The sequence below is a fragment of the Sceloporus undulatus genome, chromosome 1 (genome assembly GCF_019175285.1).
Source record: "Sceloporus undulatus isolate JIND9_A2432 ecotype Alabama chromosome 1, SceUnd_v1.1, whole genome shotgun sequence".
Lineage (NCBI taxonomy): Eukaryota > Metazoa > Chordata > Lepidosauria > Squamata > Phrynosomatidae > Sceloporus > Sceloporus undulatus.
In genome coordinates, this window is record NC_056522.1 from 7,518,190 (window position 1) to 7,532,478 (window position 14,289).

Here is a 14,289-nt window from a genome sequence, read left to right on the forward strand (position 1 = left end):
GAGAAAAGGGCCCCAGGTTTATTCTACACCATTTTGGGGTGCATCTATGCTGTAGAAATAATGCAGTTTGACACCACTTGCTCTGGGGCCATCCTGTGGAATCCTGGGACCTGTAGTCTTGCAAGGTCTTTCACTTTCACTACCCAAGAGTGCTGGTGTTTCACAAAACTATGAATCTTAGGGTTCTTTAGGATGGAGGTGTCAAACTGCATTATTTCTGCTGTAGAGATGCACCACCAAAATGGTGTATAAAAAACCTGGGGAAATTCTAAGATATAGCTGTGTTAGTCTGTAAAAACAGTATGTAGAGAGATCTTGTAGCACCTTTGAGACTAACTGGAAGAAAGAAGTTGGCAGCATGAGCTTCCGCAGTCTAATGTCTACTTCCTCAGTTGCATTTACCAGGGGAAAGAACTGAATAATCAGAATAAAGCCTTGGAAAAGAACTGCTCCCAATTTAGCCAGAAATTTAATATACTGGAGCCTTCTGGAGTCAAGTTCTCTTTTTGCAGTTAGTGTTCGTCCTTCAAAAACGCACAGGACTCCATTCCTTGTTCTTTTTTTTTGCTGTGCTCTGCTTTCCAAGTTTTTCTAGCTTCTGTCTGGCACAGCGGAGGAGCTGAACGCCTTCCAAAAACATTGCACAGTTTATCAACCCCAGTCCTGGACATTATGTATATTCTGTCTCCGTCTTCCAGGGTGCAGTACAAACAAGGCCTCTGTTCCCGCATGATAAATCCCAGGCGGCCTCTGCATGTGCCACATATAAACCTAGAACAAAGCCGACAGCAAGGACACCACTTTCCCTTCCGCCTCCCTTCTCTGCCCCATGCCTTCTTCCACCCCCTTCATTGCATCTGCTTGTCTGCTTCATACTTTTTATGGATGATTCCCATCCAGAAGATCGTTGTTTGCCCGCTTGATGGCTACAAGCCTTGTTTTTCCTGGCAGTGCATTTTCTAGGAATGAAAATAACCCTGCAGGGTTTTGTTCACTTTGGAGGCAAAGGGGGTTCAGGGGATTTAAGAGCCTTTAAGGAAAATGTAACTTCGAAGTCACTTGTTCCATGATTTATTTATTGAATTTATATCTGATCTTTCTCCAAAAAGAAAGGGTGCTTACAAGTCAAAAAAGATCAACCTAAAATATTAATTTGCACATAAACAAGGTCTTTGGAGACAAAACAGGACATAGCAGATTGCAGCTCCTAGAATTCCCTGCCACAGGCCAAGGGATGCTAGGAATTGTAACCCAAATGTCAATTTCTTTCACTTTTGTCTGCCTCAGACATGCATCTCAGTGGTGTAGAAGTTTGTAATCAGGGCTGCATCTATACTGCAGAATTACTGCAGTTTGACACCGGTTTTAACTGCCATGGCTCAATGTTATAGAATTTTGGAATTTGTAGTTTTGTGTGCTATTTAACCTTCTTCATCAGAGCTCTAGTGCCACAAAAAACGACAAATCCCAGGATTCCATAGGATCAAACCATGGCGGTTAAATTTATGTGCCTATCCAGCAAAAAGATGCAGAACTTTGGATCTTGGGAGTACCTTTGAGACTATCTGAAAGAAAGAAGTTGGTACGTTGCTGTTCCCTACGTTATGCAATTGATTTCTGTCTGTCTCTGGGCAAGTTTCTTGAAGAAGCTGATGGATTTCCACTTCCAATTTGAGTTGGAAGGATCTTTAAAGTGTTGAAGCATGCCTTTCACACAGTCCAAGTTATGCCACTTGATCCTTTCATTGGGCTAAATGGTAAAACAATGGATTTGCATTAAGAATTGTGTGGGATGAGGCTCCCTCTAGTGGGAGCCCCATGAATTAACAAGGAGTTCCAAAATCCATATTGGAGTAATACTCTTTATTGGTAGATTTCAAAGATGCAGCTTTGTTAGTCTCAAAAATCAGTATGCAAAAAGATCTTGTAGCACTTTTGAGACTAGCTGCATCAGAAACAGTAGGCTCGTGTCTGCAAAAGCTCCTGCTACTAACTTTTCTCTTTCAGTTAATCTCAAAGGTGCTTCAAGATCCCTTTGTTCTTGTTCTTGTATGCAAGCCATGTATGATTTATGGTGTCCCTAAGGTGACCTCACTATGGGGTTTGCTTGGCAGGTTTCTTTAGAGGGGGTTTACTATTGCCTCCTTCTGAGGCTGAGAGTGTGTGACGTGTGAAGTCACCCAGTATGTTTCCATGGCATAGCTGGTATTCAAAACCGAGTCTCCAGAGTCATAGTCCAACATTCAAATCACTATACCATGCTAGTTCACACAATATCCCTTTGCATACCCTGTATTGGGTCAATCCAAAAGAGCATAACATTATGAGCAACATTGAGAGATTCTGCTAGAGGGGACAGAATGAGGAAATAAGGAAGGACACACACACACACACACACAGACAGACAGACAGACAGACAGCATTGAGCCAGCATGGCATAGTAGTTGAATTATGACTCTGCAGACCAGGGTTTGATTCCCAGTTTGGTCATGAAACTTACTAGGTGGCCTTGGGCAAGTCACACTCTCTCAGTCTCAGGGGAAGGCAATGGCAAACCCCCTATGAACAAATCTTGCCAAGAAAACCCTGAATTGCCATAAAAGTTGGAAACAACTTGAAGGCACACAACACACACACACAACACATATACAGCAACCCTAGTCTTGCTCTTGAAGTCCTGGACCATCGTGTCTTGGAGATGATGGGAAGGGGAAAAGCCAACAGATTTTCAAAAGTGTCTCCATGTGAGAGGATGTATTGGTTCACCTGGAGTAGTTTCTGTATCTAATGGAAACAAAGAGGAAAGGAAATTTTGGTCTTCCTTTTGGGGGAATGTAAATGCAGTTTTGAGGAATATAGTCTCTCTAGGAATCTCTAGGTCTTCCAGCGGAACTCTGGCAGAAGTTGACCATAGCGTTATACTGGAGAACCAAGAAGTTCCTAGAGAAAACACTTCTCTATGCATTCCTAGGTCCTCCAGAATGATTCTGTGGTCAGCTTCTGGTAGATTTTGACCATAGAGGTGCATAGAGGGCCTGGAAATTCCTAGAGAGGTATTTTCTTAGGTTAAAAGAATGGTGTTTTTTTTTCATTTGTGGTTTTCCCACATTCATGGGGGGCCTTCACCCTTAACCCCGGCGAATGTGGAGGGACCACTATGAGAAAGAAGAAGTTGTTGTTGTTGGACACATGGAATGGGACTGTTCATTGACTAATGGTTTGCATTTCTCTAGCTCAGGATTCTCTGATGCTCAGTTGTCACAATGCATGGTAGCTTCCCATGCGCCCAAATGTGTTTACTGATTCATGTGTCTGATTCCTTTTTCATTCCTTCTCTCTGCAGTGCCTCCAGACTATTTTGACGATTACAGCGAAGGCCGAGAATGCGTCAACTGCGGGGCCATGTCCACCCCACTATGGCGGAGAGATGGAACCGGCCATTACCTGTGCAATGCCTGTGGACTCTACCACAAGATGAATGGCATCAACCGGCCACTAATTAAGCCCCAGAGGAGGCTGGTAAGGAAGAGCTTGTCCTGGTCTAGGAATGTGGCCCGTGCCACAACTGTGGGGTCAGGCCCACAGTTAAGGACTGCTTCCACCACACATACACCCCATGCAGAACATGGATCCATAATAGCCACTCTACCCCAAAATAGATCTATTCTGGGGTGGGGAAACGGCACTTTGCAGTTACATGTGGCCCTCTGAGATCCCCTTTTGTACCCACCCCCAAGATTCTGAAGCCCCCTGAGACCTCAAAATATTTTAAGAGTCTGGACAAATATTAAGCCAACAATAAGAGGGGAAAATCTCAAAACACCACAACAACATTGTGGTTTGGGTCCCCCATAACGTGCTCTCCCCCATACGCTCAAGATTAGCCATTTGGTAACTGATTCATGGAACTAGAAGTGATGCAATCTCAATTCTGGCCATTTTAGGAGTGACAGTGTAGCTCCGTGATGCCGAACCTATGGCACGCATGCCAGGGGTGGCACGCGACGCCATTTCACCGGGCATGGGGCAAGGGAGAAGGCGGAAAGGGCGCGTGCCCGTTCCGCCTCCTCCCTGCCATTTTTGGGCCTCCCGTTGTCTCTCTGAGACAGCGGGAAGCCAGAAAATGGCGTCTGGAAGGAGGAGACAGAGGCACGCGCGTCTGTCTCCTCCTTCTCTCCTGGCTTCTCTTCGCTCTGAGTGAAAGGGCTCCATAGAGCCCTTTCGTGGGGAGCGAAGGGCCAAGGAGAAAGCGGCTGGGACGCGTGCCCAACCTCATCCTCCTGCCTTTCCCTTCGCTCTGCGCGAAAGGCCGAGGAGAAGGCAGCTGGGACGCGTGCCCAGCCTCCTCCTCCTCCCTTTCCCTCCTTTTGCCGGCCTCTGATGGCCCCAGAAGGGACCCTCAGGGGCCGGCAAAAGCCGGAGGGCGGCCCGCCATCTTCCGTGGCCCTTTTTACGGCCTCTGACGACCCCAGAAGGGACCCTCAGGGGCCAGCAAAAGCTGGGGCAGGAGCCAGAGGCTCCTCCCTCTGAAAAGGGGGTGGAAGCCCTGCCCCCGGCACTCAGCCCCCATCCTGGGGGTAGAAGCCCCGCTCCCGGCACACGAACTGGAAAAGGTTCGCCATCACTGGTGTAGCTCATGGGGGTGGAAATGGCCCCCAACAAAGACCTTCAGGCTACTAAAGCCCATGTTTGCAGCCTCATGGAACACATCTAGAATGGAACACATTGTGATCCTGCGTCCCTTTCGAATTTTTACTTGGTTGACTGGCTGAACCCAAAAGGTGCTCGGCAGTGGCCACTGAGTTTTGTCCTGGGTCCAGTTTCCGATTCAACATCTTTATCAATGACATGGATTAAATAATGGGCATGCTTATTAAATTTTCAGATTACACTGAATTAGGAGTAGCTAATACCCCAAGGACAGGATCAAAATTCAAAATGACCTGAATAGATTAGAAAGCTGGGCCAAAACTAACAAAATGAATTTCAACAGGGAGAAAGGTAAGGTACTGTGCATAGGCAGAAAAAATGAAATGCATAGATACAGTATGGGGCACATCTGTCTTAACAAGACTACATGTGAAAGGGATCTAGGAGTCTGGTTGTCTCTTGTGGTCTCTTCCAACTCTATGATTCTATGATTCTAACTATTACCATTACATTCAGTGATTTATGGGAATTATGATTGATGAATAACTTTAGTACACAAAACCTTACTAAGGATTCTGTATGGTGTGGTATGGGAGGAGGTCAATGGGAAGTGTGTGCCATCATAAGTTACCAATCATGGATGACTCCAACCCTAGAGATGCCACTGCATTGGAGAAACATTTGGTTACATTCCATAGCCAGATGCAGAGGGATAACATCTTCCACCAAGATCCACTCTTGATCCATTTCAGCAACTGAGTTCTAGCAGTTATGGGGGGCAGGTCTTGTGTGAAGTTAACAGGTCTTAATTGCCCATCCATCACAACCAATTCTTGTTATTATAACAAGGAGTATATGTACATTATATTGCTATAGCAGTTTAATTCAACAGGAAGATTTATGTAAGTGGACTCCATTAAGGCTACTACTCATCACCCTTAGGTTGTATTCTCTTCCTCTCTCCAATGACTTAAGCTGCTCGCCTGACTCATGGTTTTGCTACAAAAGCCCCCTGAACTGCCATACTATGGCTGACAGCTTTTCAACTGGGGATAATGTTGGTTTGCTCAAGGCCACTGTTAACAGCCAGTTGCTCTTGCTTTTGGATTCTTGTTCCCACAGTCAGCCTCCCGTCGGTTGGGGCTCATGTGTGCCAACTGCCAGACGACCACAACCACCCTGTGGCGCAGGAATGCGGAAGGCGAGCCAGTGTGTAATGCTTGTGGTTTATATATGAAACTCCATGGGGTAAGAGCAGTTTTTGCCTGATTTTATTTTTAAAATTGGAGGGTGTGGGGAGCCCATAAAGGGAACTTTAGGGCTGCAGGTCACCTCACTTTCTCCACCACTGCCCTTAACAGTCTGGAATCCCTCTTTATAGGTCCCAAGGCCTTTAGCGATGAGAAAAGAAGGGATCCAAACCAGGAAACGTAAACCAAAGAACGTAAACAAGTCTAAGCCAACTGCAGGTAAGTATAATATATATGTATGTATGTAGCTTGCATCCATTGTTCCATCTTCTAATCTTTGGAGCAGCATAAAACAAGCTTGTTCCCTCCTCAATATGACATCCCTTCAAATATTTAAACAGGGCTATCATATCCCTTGTTAACCTTCTCTTCTCCAGGCTAAACATCCCCAGCTCCCTAAGTCTTTCCTCATAGGGCATGGTTTTAGTCGCCCTCCTTTGGACACGCTCCAGTTTCTCAACGTCCTTTTTAAATTGTGGTGCCCAGAACTGGACACAATATTCTAGGTGGGGCCTGACCAGAGCAGAATATAGTGGCACTATTAGTTCCCTTGATCTAGACACTATACTTCTATTGATGCAGCCTAGAATTGCATTGGCCTTGTTAGCTGCCGCATTGCACTGTTGACTCATGTTCAACTTGTGGTCTACTTGGACTCCTAGATCCCTTTCACACGTAGTTTCATTCAGCCAGGTGCCGGCCATCTTATATCTGTACATTTCATTTTTCCACACTAAGTGCATGCACCCATTGGGAAGAACAGGACTTAAGGTCCCGCGTTTTTTACTGTCTGTAGGGGGATCCAGAAGTGATTCCCCCACGGATAGTAAGGGCACACTGTATTTAGAATGGCAGAATATAATATTAATAAATTTAGTATTTAGAATTCCTAAACTTCCAATCCCACAATTTTATAAGATAGAATCATGACAGTGGAATCACAGTGCTACAATTGTATAGTGTGGACAGACCCTAGGTATGTCCTGGTATGGGCATACATCAGTCAGATCTAAGTCCTATCCAATATACCATGCTCAAAAGCAATTTCCATGTCAGTGGGGCAGTGTGAATCCATTCCAGGTTTTCTCATTGACACCCAGAGTGGACCCACTTCTCTATTAACATGGAGCATGCTGATAGCTCTAACCATACTGGCACTTAGGTTTTCAAGAAGGATCTGGTTTAACAAGTGTTCTTCTTCTCCACTCCTCACACTCATCATTATCTAGGACCAGCAAGTAATAATGAAAACCTTACCTCAGCCATCAGCTCAGCCGCCTGCACCAGCACCACAACTACCAACACCACTGAAGAAATGCGTCCCATCAAGACAGAACCAGGGATTTCATCTCATTATGGGCACCTCAGTCCAATTCCTCAGGTGAATCTTGATTATTATTTCTGATGTAATTAAAATATTTTCTCCTGCCATCATAATAGTGGGATTTCAGGTCAGCATGCACCTAAAACCACGATTTCAAATCACTCCAGCTTTTTTAAAATAAAAAAGTGGCCCTTGGTATCTGCCAATGGTGACACTGGGTGCATGTGCGTGTGTGTGTATGTGTGTGACACCAACCCTAGAGGTGCCACTGGAGTTTGGTTTCAGGCTCCCCTGTGGATACCAAAATCCATGGATGCTCAAGTTCCATTATATAGTGGGATAGTAAAATGGTACTCCTTAAATAAAATGGCAAAATCAAGGTTTGCTTTTTGGATTTTTTTGGGGGGAAGGGCATTTTGTCTGGTAATTTTAAAATTAGTTTTACACATACGTTATGTTACAAATGCATAAACAGAGAAGACAAAGACAAAAAAAACCTCATACATAACTACAAATAAACAACTTCAAATACAACAAATTTGTAGGAGCTTCCCCAATGCCAAAGAATCACACTGAACTGTTAATCATTAATACACCTTTCTTAAAAGCAAAAAAAGAAACAAGGTTATTATAATTAATTAATGAGTTAATCATTTGGTTATTTATGCAAATATTTTTTTCCTTCCTCAATCATTTTTATATTTTCCATTTGTCATATACTTTGTCTGTCCATGTACAGAAAGTATTATAATCACAATTCCAATAACCCCATATACCATCCTCTTTGAAAGAAGCGACTGTTAGACCGCTCTTGAAAAAACCCTCCCTTAACCCCCTGGACATGAAAAATTATAGGCCTGTTTCTCATCTACCATTTTTGAGTAAGGTGATTGAGAGAGCAGTTGCTCTTCAGCTCCAAATGGTCTTGGATGAAGCCAATTTTCCTGATCCATTTCAAATGGGCTTCAGGACTGGGTGGAGACTGCCATGGTCACTTTAACTGATGACCTTCATCTGGGCATTGACAGAGGGAGCGTAACCCTTGCTAGACCTCTCAACGGCATTCGATACAATAGACCACAACATCCTCCTGGAATGCCTGAGAGAGTTAGGAATTGGAGGCACTGAATTACAGTGGTTCCATTCCTTCCTCTCAGGCAGGTTCCAGAGGGTGATGCACGGGGACAGTTGCTCTTCAAAAACAGAGCTTAATTGTGGTGTCCCTCAAGGCACCATCCTGTCCCCAATGCTATTTAACATCTATATGAAGCTGCTGGGAGAAATCATCCGTGGATATTGGGCTGGGTGTTATCAGTATGCTGATGACACCCAAATATATTTCTCCACGTCCCGGTCATCAGCAACAATGACAGATGGCATCTCTCCCCTCAACCAGTGTCTTCAGGCAATAATGGATTGAATGAGGGAAAAGAAGCTCAGACAAAATGGAGGTGCTTATGGTAGGGCCCCCCCAAACCAGATATTGGGCTGCAACCTCCAGTCCTAGAGGGGTTCACGCTCTCCTCGAAGGACTGTGTTCACAGTCTGGGGGTGCTTCTTGACCTGTCGCTTTCAGATGATGAATCAGGTGAATGTGACGGTCAAGAGTGCCTGTTATCAGCTTCGGCTGATACGCCAGCTGTGCCCTTTCCTGAAACGGGGTGACCTCGAATCTGTAGTACATGCACTGGTAACCTCAAGACTTGATTTTTGCAATGCACTCTACATGGGGCTACCCTTGTGCCTAGTCTGGAAACTCCGGTTAGTACAGAATATGACAGCCAGGTTGGTCACAGGAACAGCAAGGAGTGACCATATAACACCAATATTGAAGTCACTCACTAGTTTCCAGGCACAGTACAAGGTGTTGGTTATTACCTTTAAAGCCCTACATGGCTTGGGCCCAACCTATCTAAGGGATAACCTGCTTCCATACAATCCGCCCCATACACCCAGGTCCTCTGGGAGGAATCTACTACACCCCTTAAAGACCAGATTGACGGCGACCTCCCAGAGGACATTTTCTGCAGCCACTCCCAATTTATGGAATGGCCCGCCAGATGAGATCCATCAAATTACCAATCTAGAGAGCTTCAAAAAACAACAACAAAAAAACAAAAAACAAAACCATTAAGACGGATCTCTTCCAGCAGGCCTTCCCAGAATAAAATACTCAGCCACGAATAAGACTTCCCATCTATTGAATTCTGTGCATGGTTATTATTTGGATTATTTGGATTTTTGCATGTTAGTTTTAATCTTATACTGTTTAATCTTGTTTTAAGGGGGGGTACTATGTATATATGGATGTATTTTAGCTTGTTGTATGTCACTTTGATTGCCTGGCAAAAAGCAGGAATTTTTAAATTATATTATTTATTTTCCTACCCACCCCACCCCCTAATAAAGTTAGGACTGGCAGGGCCGGTTTAAAAAATCTCAACCTTTTATGGTTGATGCTTACTTGGAAAAGGTGTGGTTTAAGGGGATAAAACTGCCAATGTGACATAAGCCATAATACAAAGTTGTGGTGTGGGACAATTTAGAGTATTGTGAAGGGATATTGTGGAGTTGGAAATGGTGTAGGAGAGGGCAACCGAAAAGGCGTTTGGTCCACTGCTTACTTCCACTGCTGCAAATTGTGTTCAAAGTAGTTTGGACTCAATTAACTCCAGAGAGGAAGCCAGTGGGCGCCAGGAAAAGCAAACTGCTGCAGCCTCTCCTGGTTTGTGTGTTCTTCCTCATTAGTAACTTTGCGGTCTTGAATGCACTCTGATGTTGTTGGTGAATGCATATCCTGGTTTTCATCTGTGACATGTTGGGAAGGTATTGTGTCCCCTCCTCCACCTTTCTACTGACCACCTATTTTCTTCTTTCTCTTTCTACCTGCCCTGCTTTTTCCCCATTCCAGGCGTATCCACTCGCTACAGCGTCTGGGCACAGCTCCACTCTTCATTCCACCATGGCATCCCTCAAACTTTCCCCCCAGGGTTACCAGGCAAGCGTCAGCCAGTCTCCCCAGGCTAGTGCCAAGCAAGACTCATGGAATGGCCTGGTCTTAGGTGAAAACCATGGAGACATCATCACAGGGTAACCACCTTCTGCCCTCCATGGATGTACAAGACACATAGACGAATCACACGATCGAGCAACACCGGATTGTTTTTCTTTAGGTTTTGGGTTTTTTTTCTCCGCCCATTTTCTTGAAGGGTATACCAGTCTTAGTAGAACCATTCCAAGCTTTGGCCTTTGGAGGTGGCTTTTCTGAAGGCCAAAGGGTCCATCTTTGGATTCAACTCTGTGAAGATGGCCATCAACTGTTAGAACAAATGGAAAATTTTGGCCAGCAGTGGTTCAGAAAGCTACCTTCAGTACAACAGACAAAAATGATTAATTCTTTCAAGAAAATGAAACAAAACTCTGCACCCGATGACTTGGACAGCCATATTTCTGCTCTTTTCTTGACTTTCATCATCTATTCAAGACTCCTGCTTCACTCAAAAAGTTTGGGAGAACAGAGATCCTCCTTGGACTAACCTAACTTGGAAAGTGCTCACTCCAAGATCAGCTAGAATAAGGTGTGGGCATGGTGCAAGCCCCCACCAGTCCTTCAAAAACTCCCAACTCACCACTTTTTTTTCAAAACTTCAATGTGATTCCAGGCAATTTTGCCTTAAAAAAAATCACATAGAAAGCCTCACAAGTGCACAAAAGCACATGAAAATACCTCATCCCGTCCCTAAAAACATCCCAATACCCAAATAACACAGTTTCCCTCTACAGTCTCTCTCAAAATGGTGACATTTTAAGAGGGGATGGAGATGGAGATAGAGATATATGGGCTTATGCTGGGGAATGTGGTCCCTGGACACGCTGGGGGAAAGTTGCCCAATGCTCCTCATGCCATCATTCATTATCATTCATGGATAAGATTTGGCTGTGTGAACAACTTTTCCATACAACTGGTTCTCATTTGCTAGAGAAGCCAACTATGACGTGATGACTTAAATACTGACTTAAAACCCAGTGGAGCTCTCATCTTGCTCCATGTGATGTGCACAAAATAAGGCTTTTCAGACAGACAGCCCTGAGCCCAACAAAGTTGGAAAAACCAAACCATTTGTGCAGCCCAGACTGGCGCATTCACACCACACAATTACAGAGCCAAGATTCCACTTAAACTGTTATGTCAATGCCCTATGGAATCCTGGGATTAGCAGTTTAGGGAGGGGGGCATTTAGGATTCATGGCCAAATTGTTTCCGATGTCTCACCAAACTACAAACCTCTAGGGCTTTACCCCCCACCCCCTTTTTTAAAGCTACCATGAGACCCAGCTTGGGCGAAAGGTTGGATATGGATGAAGGGATGGATGCGTGGATGGTGGATGAGTGAGTGGGTGGATGGATGGGTGAGTGGTTGGGTAGGTGTCTGGACCGATGAGTTGGCAGGTGGGCAGGTACGTGGATGGCAGACTGGCTGGCTGCCTCGATAGATGGATGGATGGATGGTTTGGTAGGTGGGTGGATGGGTGAGTGAACAGATGGATGGGCACACGATGGATGGATGGGTGGATGGAATGAATCACAGCAGTATAGTTAGAATGGGCATGAGGACCATGAAATGGGGCTGGGCAAAGTCTTTCTCTCCAGATGTTGTTAGACTGCTGCTCCCTTCTGCTCTGGCCAGCAAAGCCAGTGTTGAAGATGTTGGGAGGTGCAAGGCCATGATATCTGAAAGACCTCTGAAAGACATCTTTGCTCACACCTTTTAAAAAATATGGGGCGGCACTTTCTTTGGTGAAAGTAAAACAGAAAGAGAACTAGTTGGACATGATTCAGCGATGTCCCAATGATTTCTCAGGTGGGGAATCAGCCACTGGCAGCCACTGTGCAAAATCTGCCCTGCTGGGAGGTTATGTTTGTCCACCTACCTGCCAGTCCTGGATGCAATAGTGGGCTATAGGTGAGCAGCTTGACTTGCAATGAATCTAGGCTTCCAGGTAGTTACCAGGATGGATTGAGGTCTTACCCCCTCCTGTTGCCCCCCTCCAGTTTTCAAAGGACTCTCTGCCCCCAAACTAGCTGCTGACTTGGATTCTTTAGCAGTCCTATGTGTTGGGAAAATTTCTGCAAAACTGAATGGATCGCTTTACATTCATTCTTGGCTTCCTCTTTTCCAAATCTAGGACGGGGTTTCCTTAATAAGATATAGTAAAATCCCACCATAAATGACAAGCTGAAGATTTGAAAAAGGGTCCCAAGAATTTAGAGCCTTTTGAAAGGTGGGAGAAAGATTCCCAAGGTTTCTGACTCGGGTAGCTGAGATCACAGCTGGCAGAATCCACTACTGCCTAGGGGATCCCATGGATCTAGTGATCTGACAACTCCCTGCAGCTTGTGCCAGTGTTAAATTCATTCCATTTCTGTCATTTTGATTATTTCCCCCCTTCTGTCACTAGTGATGAATCTAATGTTTCTTACTTTACAAGCAGCAATTCCGCATTCCCTTTCCTGACATTAAACTGAAGGAGGGAGTTTCTAATGCCCTTAAATACTCTCCCCCTCCCCAATACAAGCAGAACTTGACAGAGAATATGGAAAAACTGCAAATCAGCTGGATAAGCGGCAAGATTTCCCCATTGCAAACAAAAAAGGTCACTTTTTAAATCCCAAACACAGCCACCACTCCTATGCTGCCAAACTTGCCACATGAGCTAAATAAAAAGTGATATGGGATAACAGCAGCCTTTTAGACTGCACCCAATCTTCAGGTAGGATCGCCATTGTCTTTACCTCACCCAGCTCTTGTGCTTTGAGTTGCCCTCTTGCATGCCACATTTACAGATGGTTTGGGCAGATCTCTGTCCGCAGCTGGAAAAAATGCCTCTTGATTTTGGAATAGCAGATTAAAATGCTGCAAAAAAGCAAAACACACAAGAGCTGCACAGGCCCATTGCTCTGGTCAGTTGGCAACCCCATTCCATTCTATGGTGTTGGACAATGAGTCGTACTTTCCATGTCCTGGTTAAATGCGTGGCATTGTTGGTTTTTTAAAAATAGAACAAGAATAGAAAAGTAGAAGGGAGAAGGAGGATCAGACAATGAGGGATGGCTTCTTGTTTGAGGCATTCAGTCAAAATAGACATTATTGGGTAGAAAAGTTACTTTTTTAAAACTGTAGCTGCCAGAAACCCTAGCCAGAAAGGTAATGCTGGCTGGTGGATCGAGGGATTTGTCTGCCAGCTATGAGGAAATTATGGGCTTTCTGGGAGCTTCAGTCCAAAAGTGTAACTTTTGCCAAGTTCTTGCCCTGGACGAGATGGACAAATACTTTACTCTGATATAAGGATTTTCCTTGAGAGTCCAGATGGCGGACTGGGGTTGGTTGGGATTCTTCAATCAGCTTATTATTTTTAAGGCCAGGAGACTGTGGATCAAATGGCTTTAACAATACAATTCCCATAGGCTTTCTTCTTTTTCTTTTAAAAACGATGGGAATCACAATGTGGAAATACGCTGATTGTTTACATCTTCCCTCTTGGAAAAAGACTGAGCTCTGTTTGAGGCAGCCGTGATGATGCCCACGAATACAAAGATGCTGTAATGTCCTTGAGCAGGTTTCAGTGAAAATAAATCATGTCTTTACCTATCTCAGATCAAGCGGAATAGCAAATGGCACAATAAAGTGGAATCCTAAATAAAAAACCTGGCTGTGTTTGATGCTTGTATTCCTCCAACCTCCAAAAAAGAAGAAGAAAAAAATAAGGTGTACAGCTTCCATTTTCCCAGGGCTGAAATCTATAAGCAATTTAGAGTGAAGCCTCATTTCCTACATCTTTCACAGTCACTTAAAATCATTGAGGTTTTGGGTCAATCTACACTGTAGAAATTGTGCAGGTTTGACACCACTTTACTATGGAATCTTGGGATTTGTAGTTTTAGCCTTCTCTGCCAAAGACTGCTGGTGTCTCTCAAACCTGCAAACCCTAGATTCTGTATGATGGAGCCATTGCAGTTAATTTGGTGTTAAGACTTCCAGTTAAACAAACCTGTCAAATGGGTAC

The 14,289-nt window shown here is 44.5% G+C and overlaps 1 protein-coding gene across 1 annotated transcript in view; it reads left to right on the forward strand.

Moving 5' to 3' along the window:
• The window catches only part of GATA4 (GATA binding protein 4), a 60,999-nt gene extending 47,069 nt beyond the window's left edge, over window positions 1-13,930 (forward strand). The window contains exons 3-7 of the mRNA XM_042441321.1: window positions 3,344-3,519; window positions 5,773-5,898; window positions 6,032-6,119; window positions 7,130-7,281; window positions 10,136-13,930. Coding sequence (XP_042297255.1) covers window positions 3,344-3,519; window positions 5,773-5,898; window positions 6,032-6,119; window positions 7,130-7,281; window positions 10,136-10,318 — 725 coding nt within the window. The 3' untranslated portion in view covers window positions 10,319-13,930. The remainder of the gene's footprint in view (window positions 1-3,343; window positions 3,520-5,772; window positions 5,899-6,031; window positions 6,120-7,129; window positions 7,282-10,135) is intronic.
• Window positions 13,931-14,289: the final 359 nt, after the last annotated feature.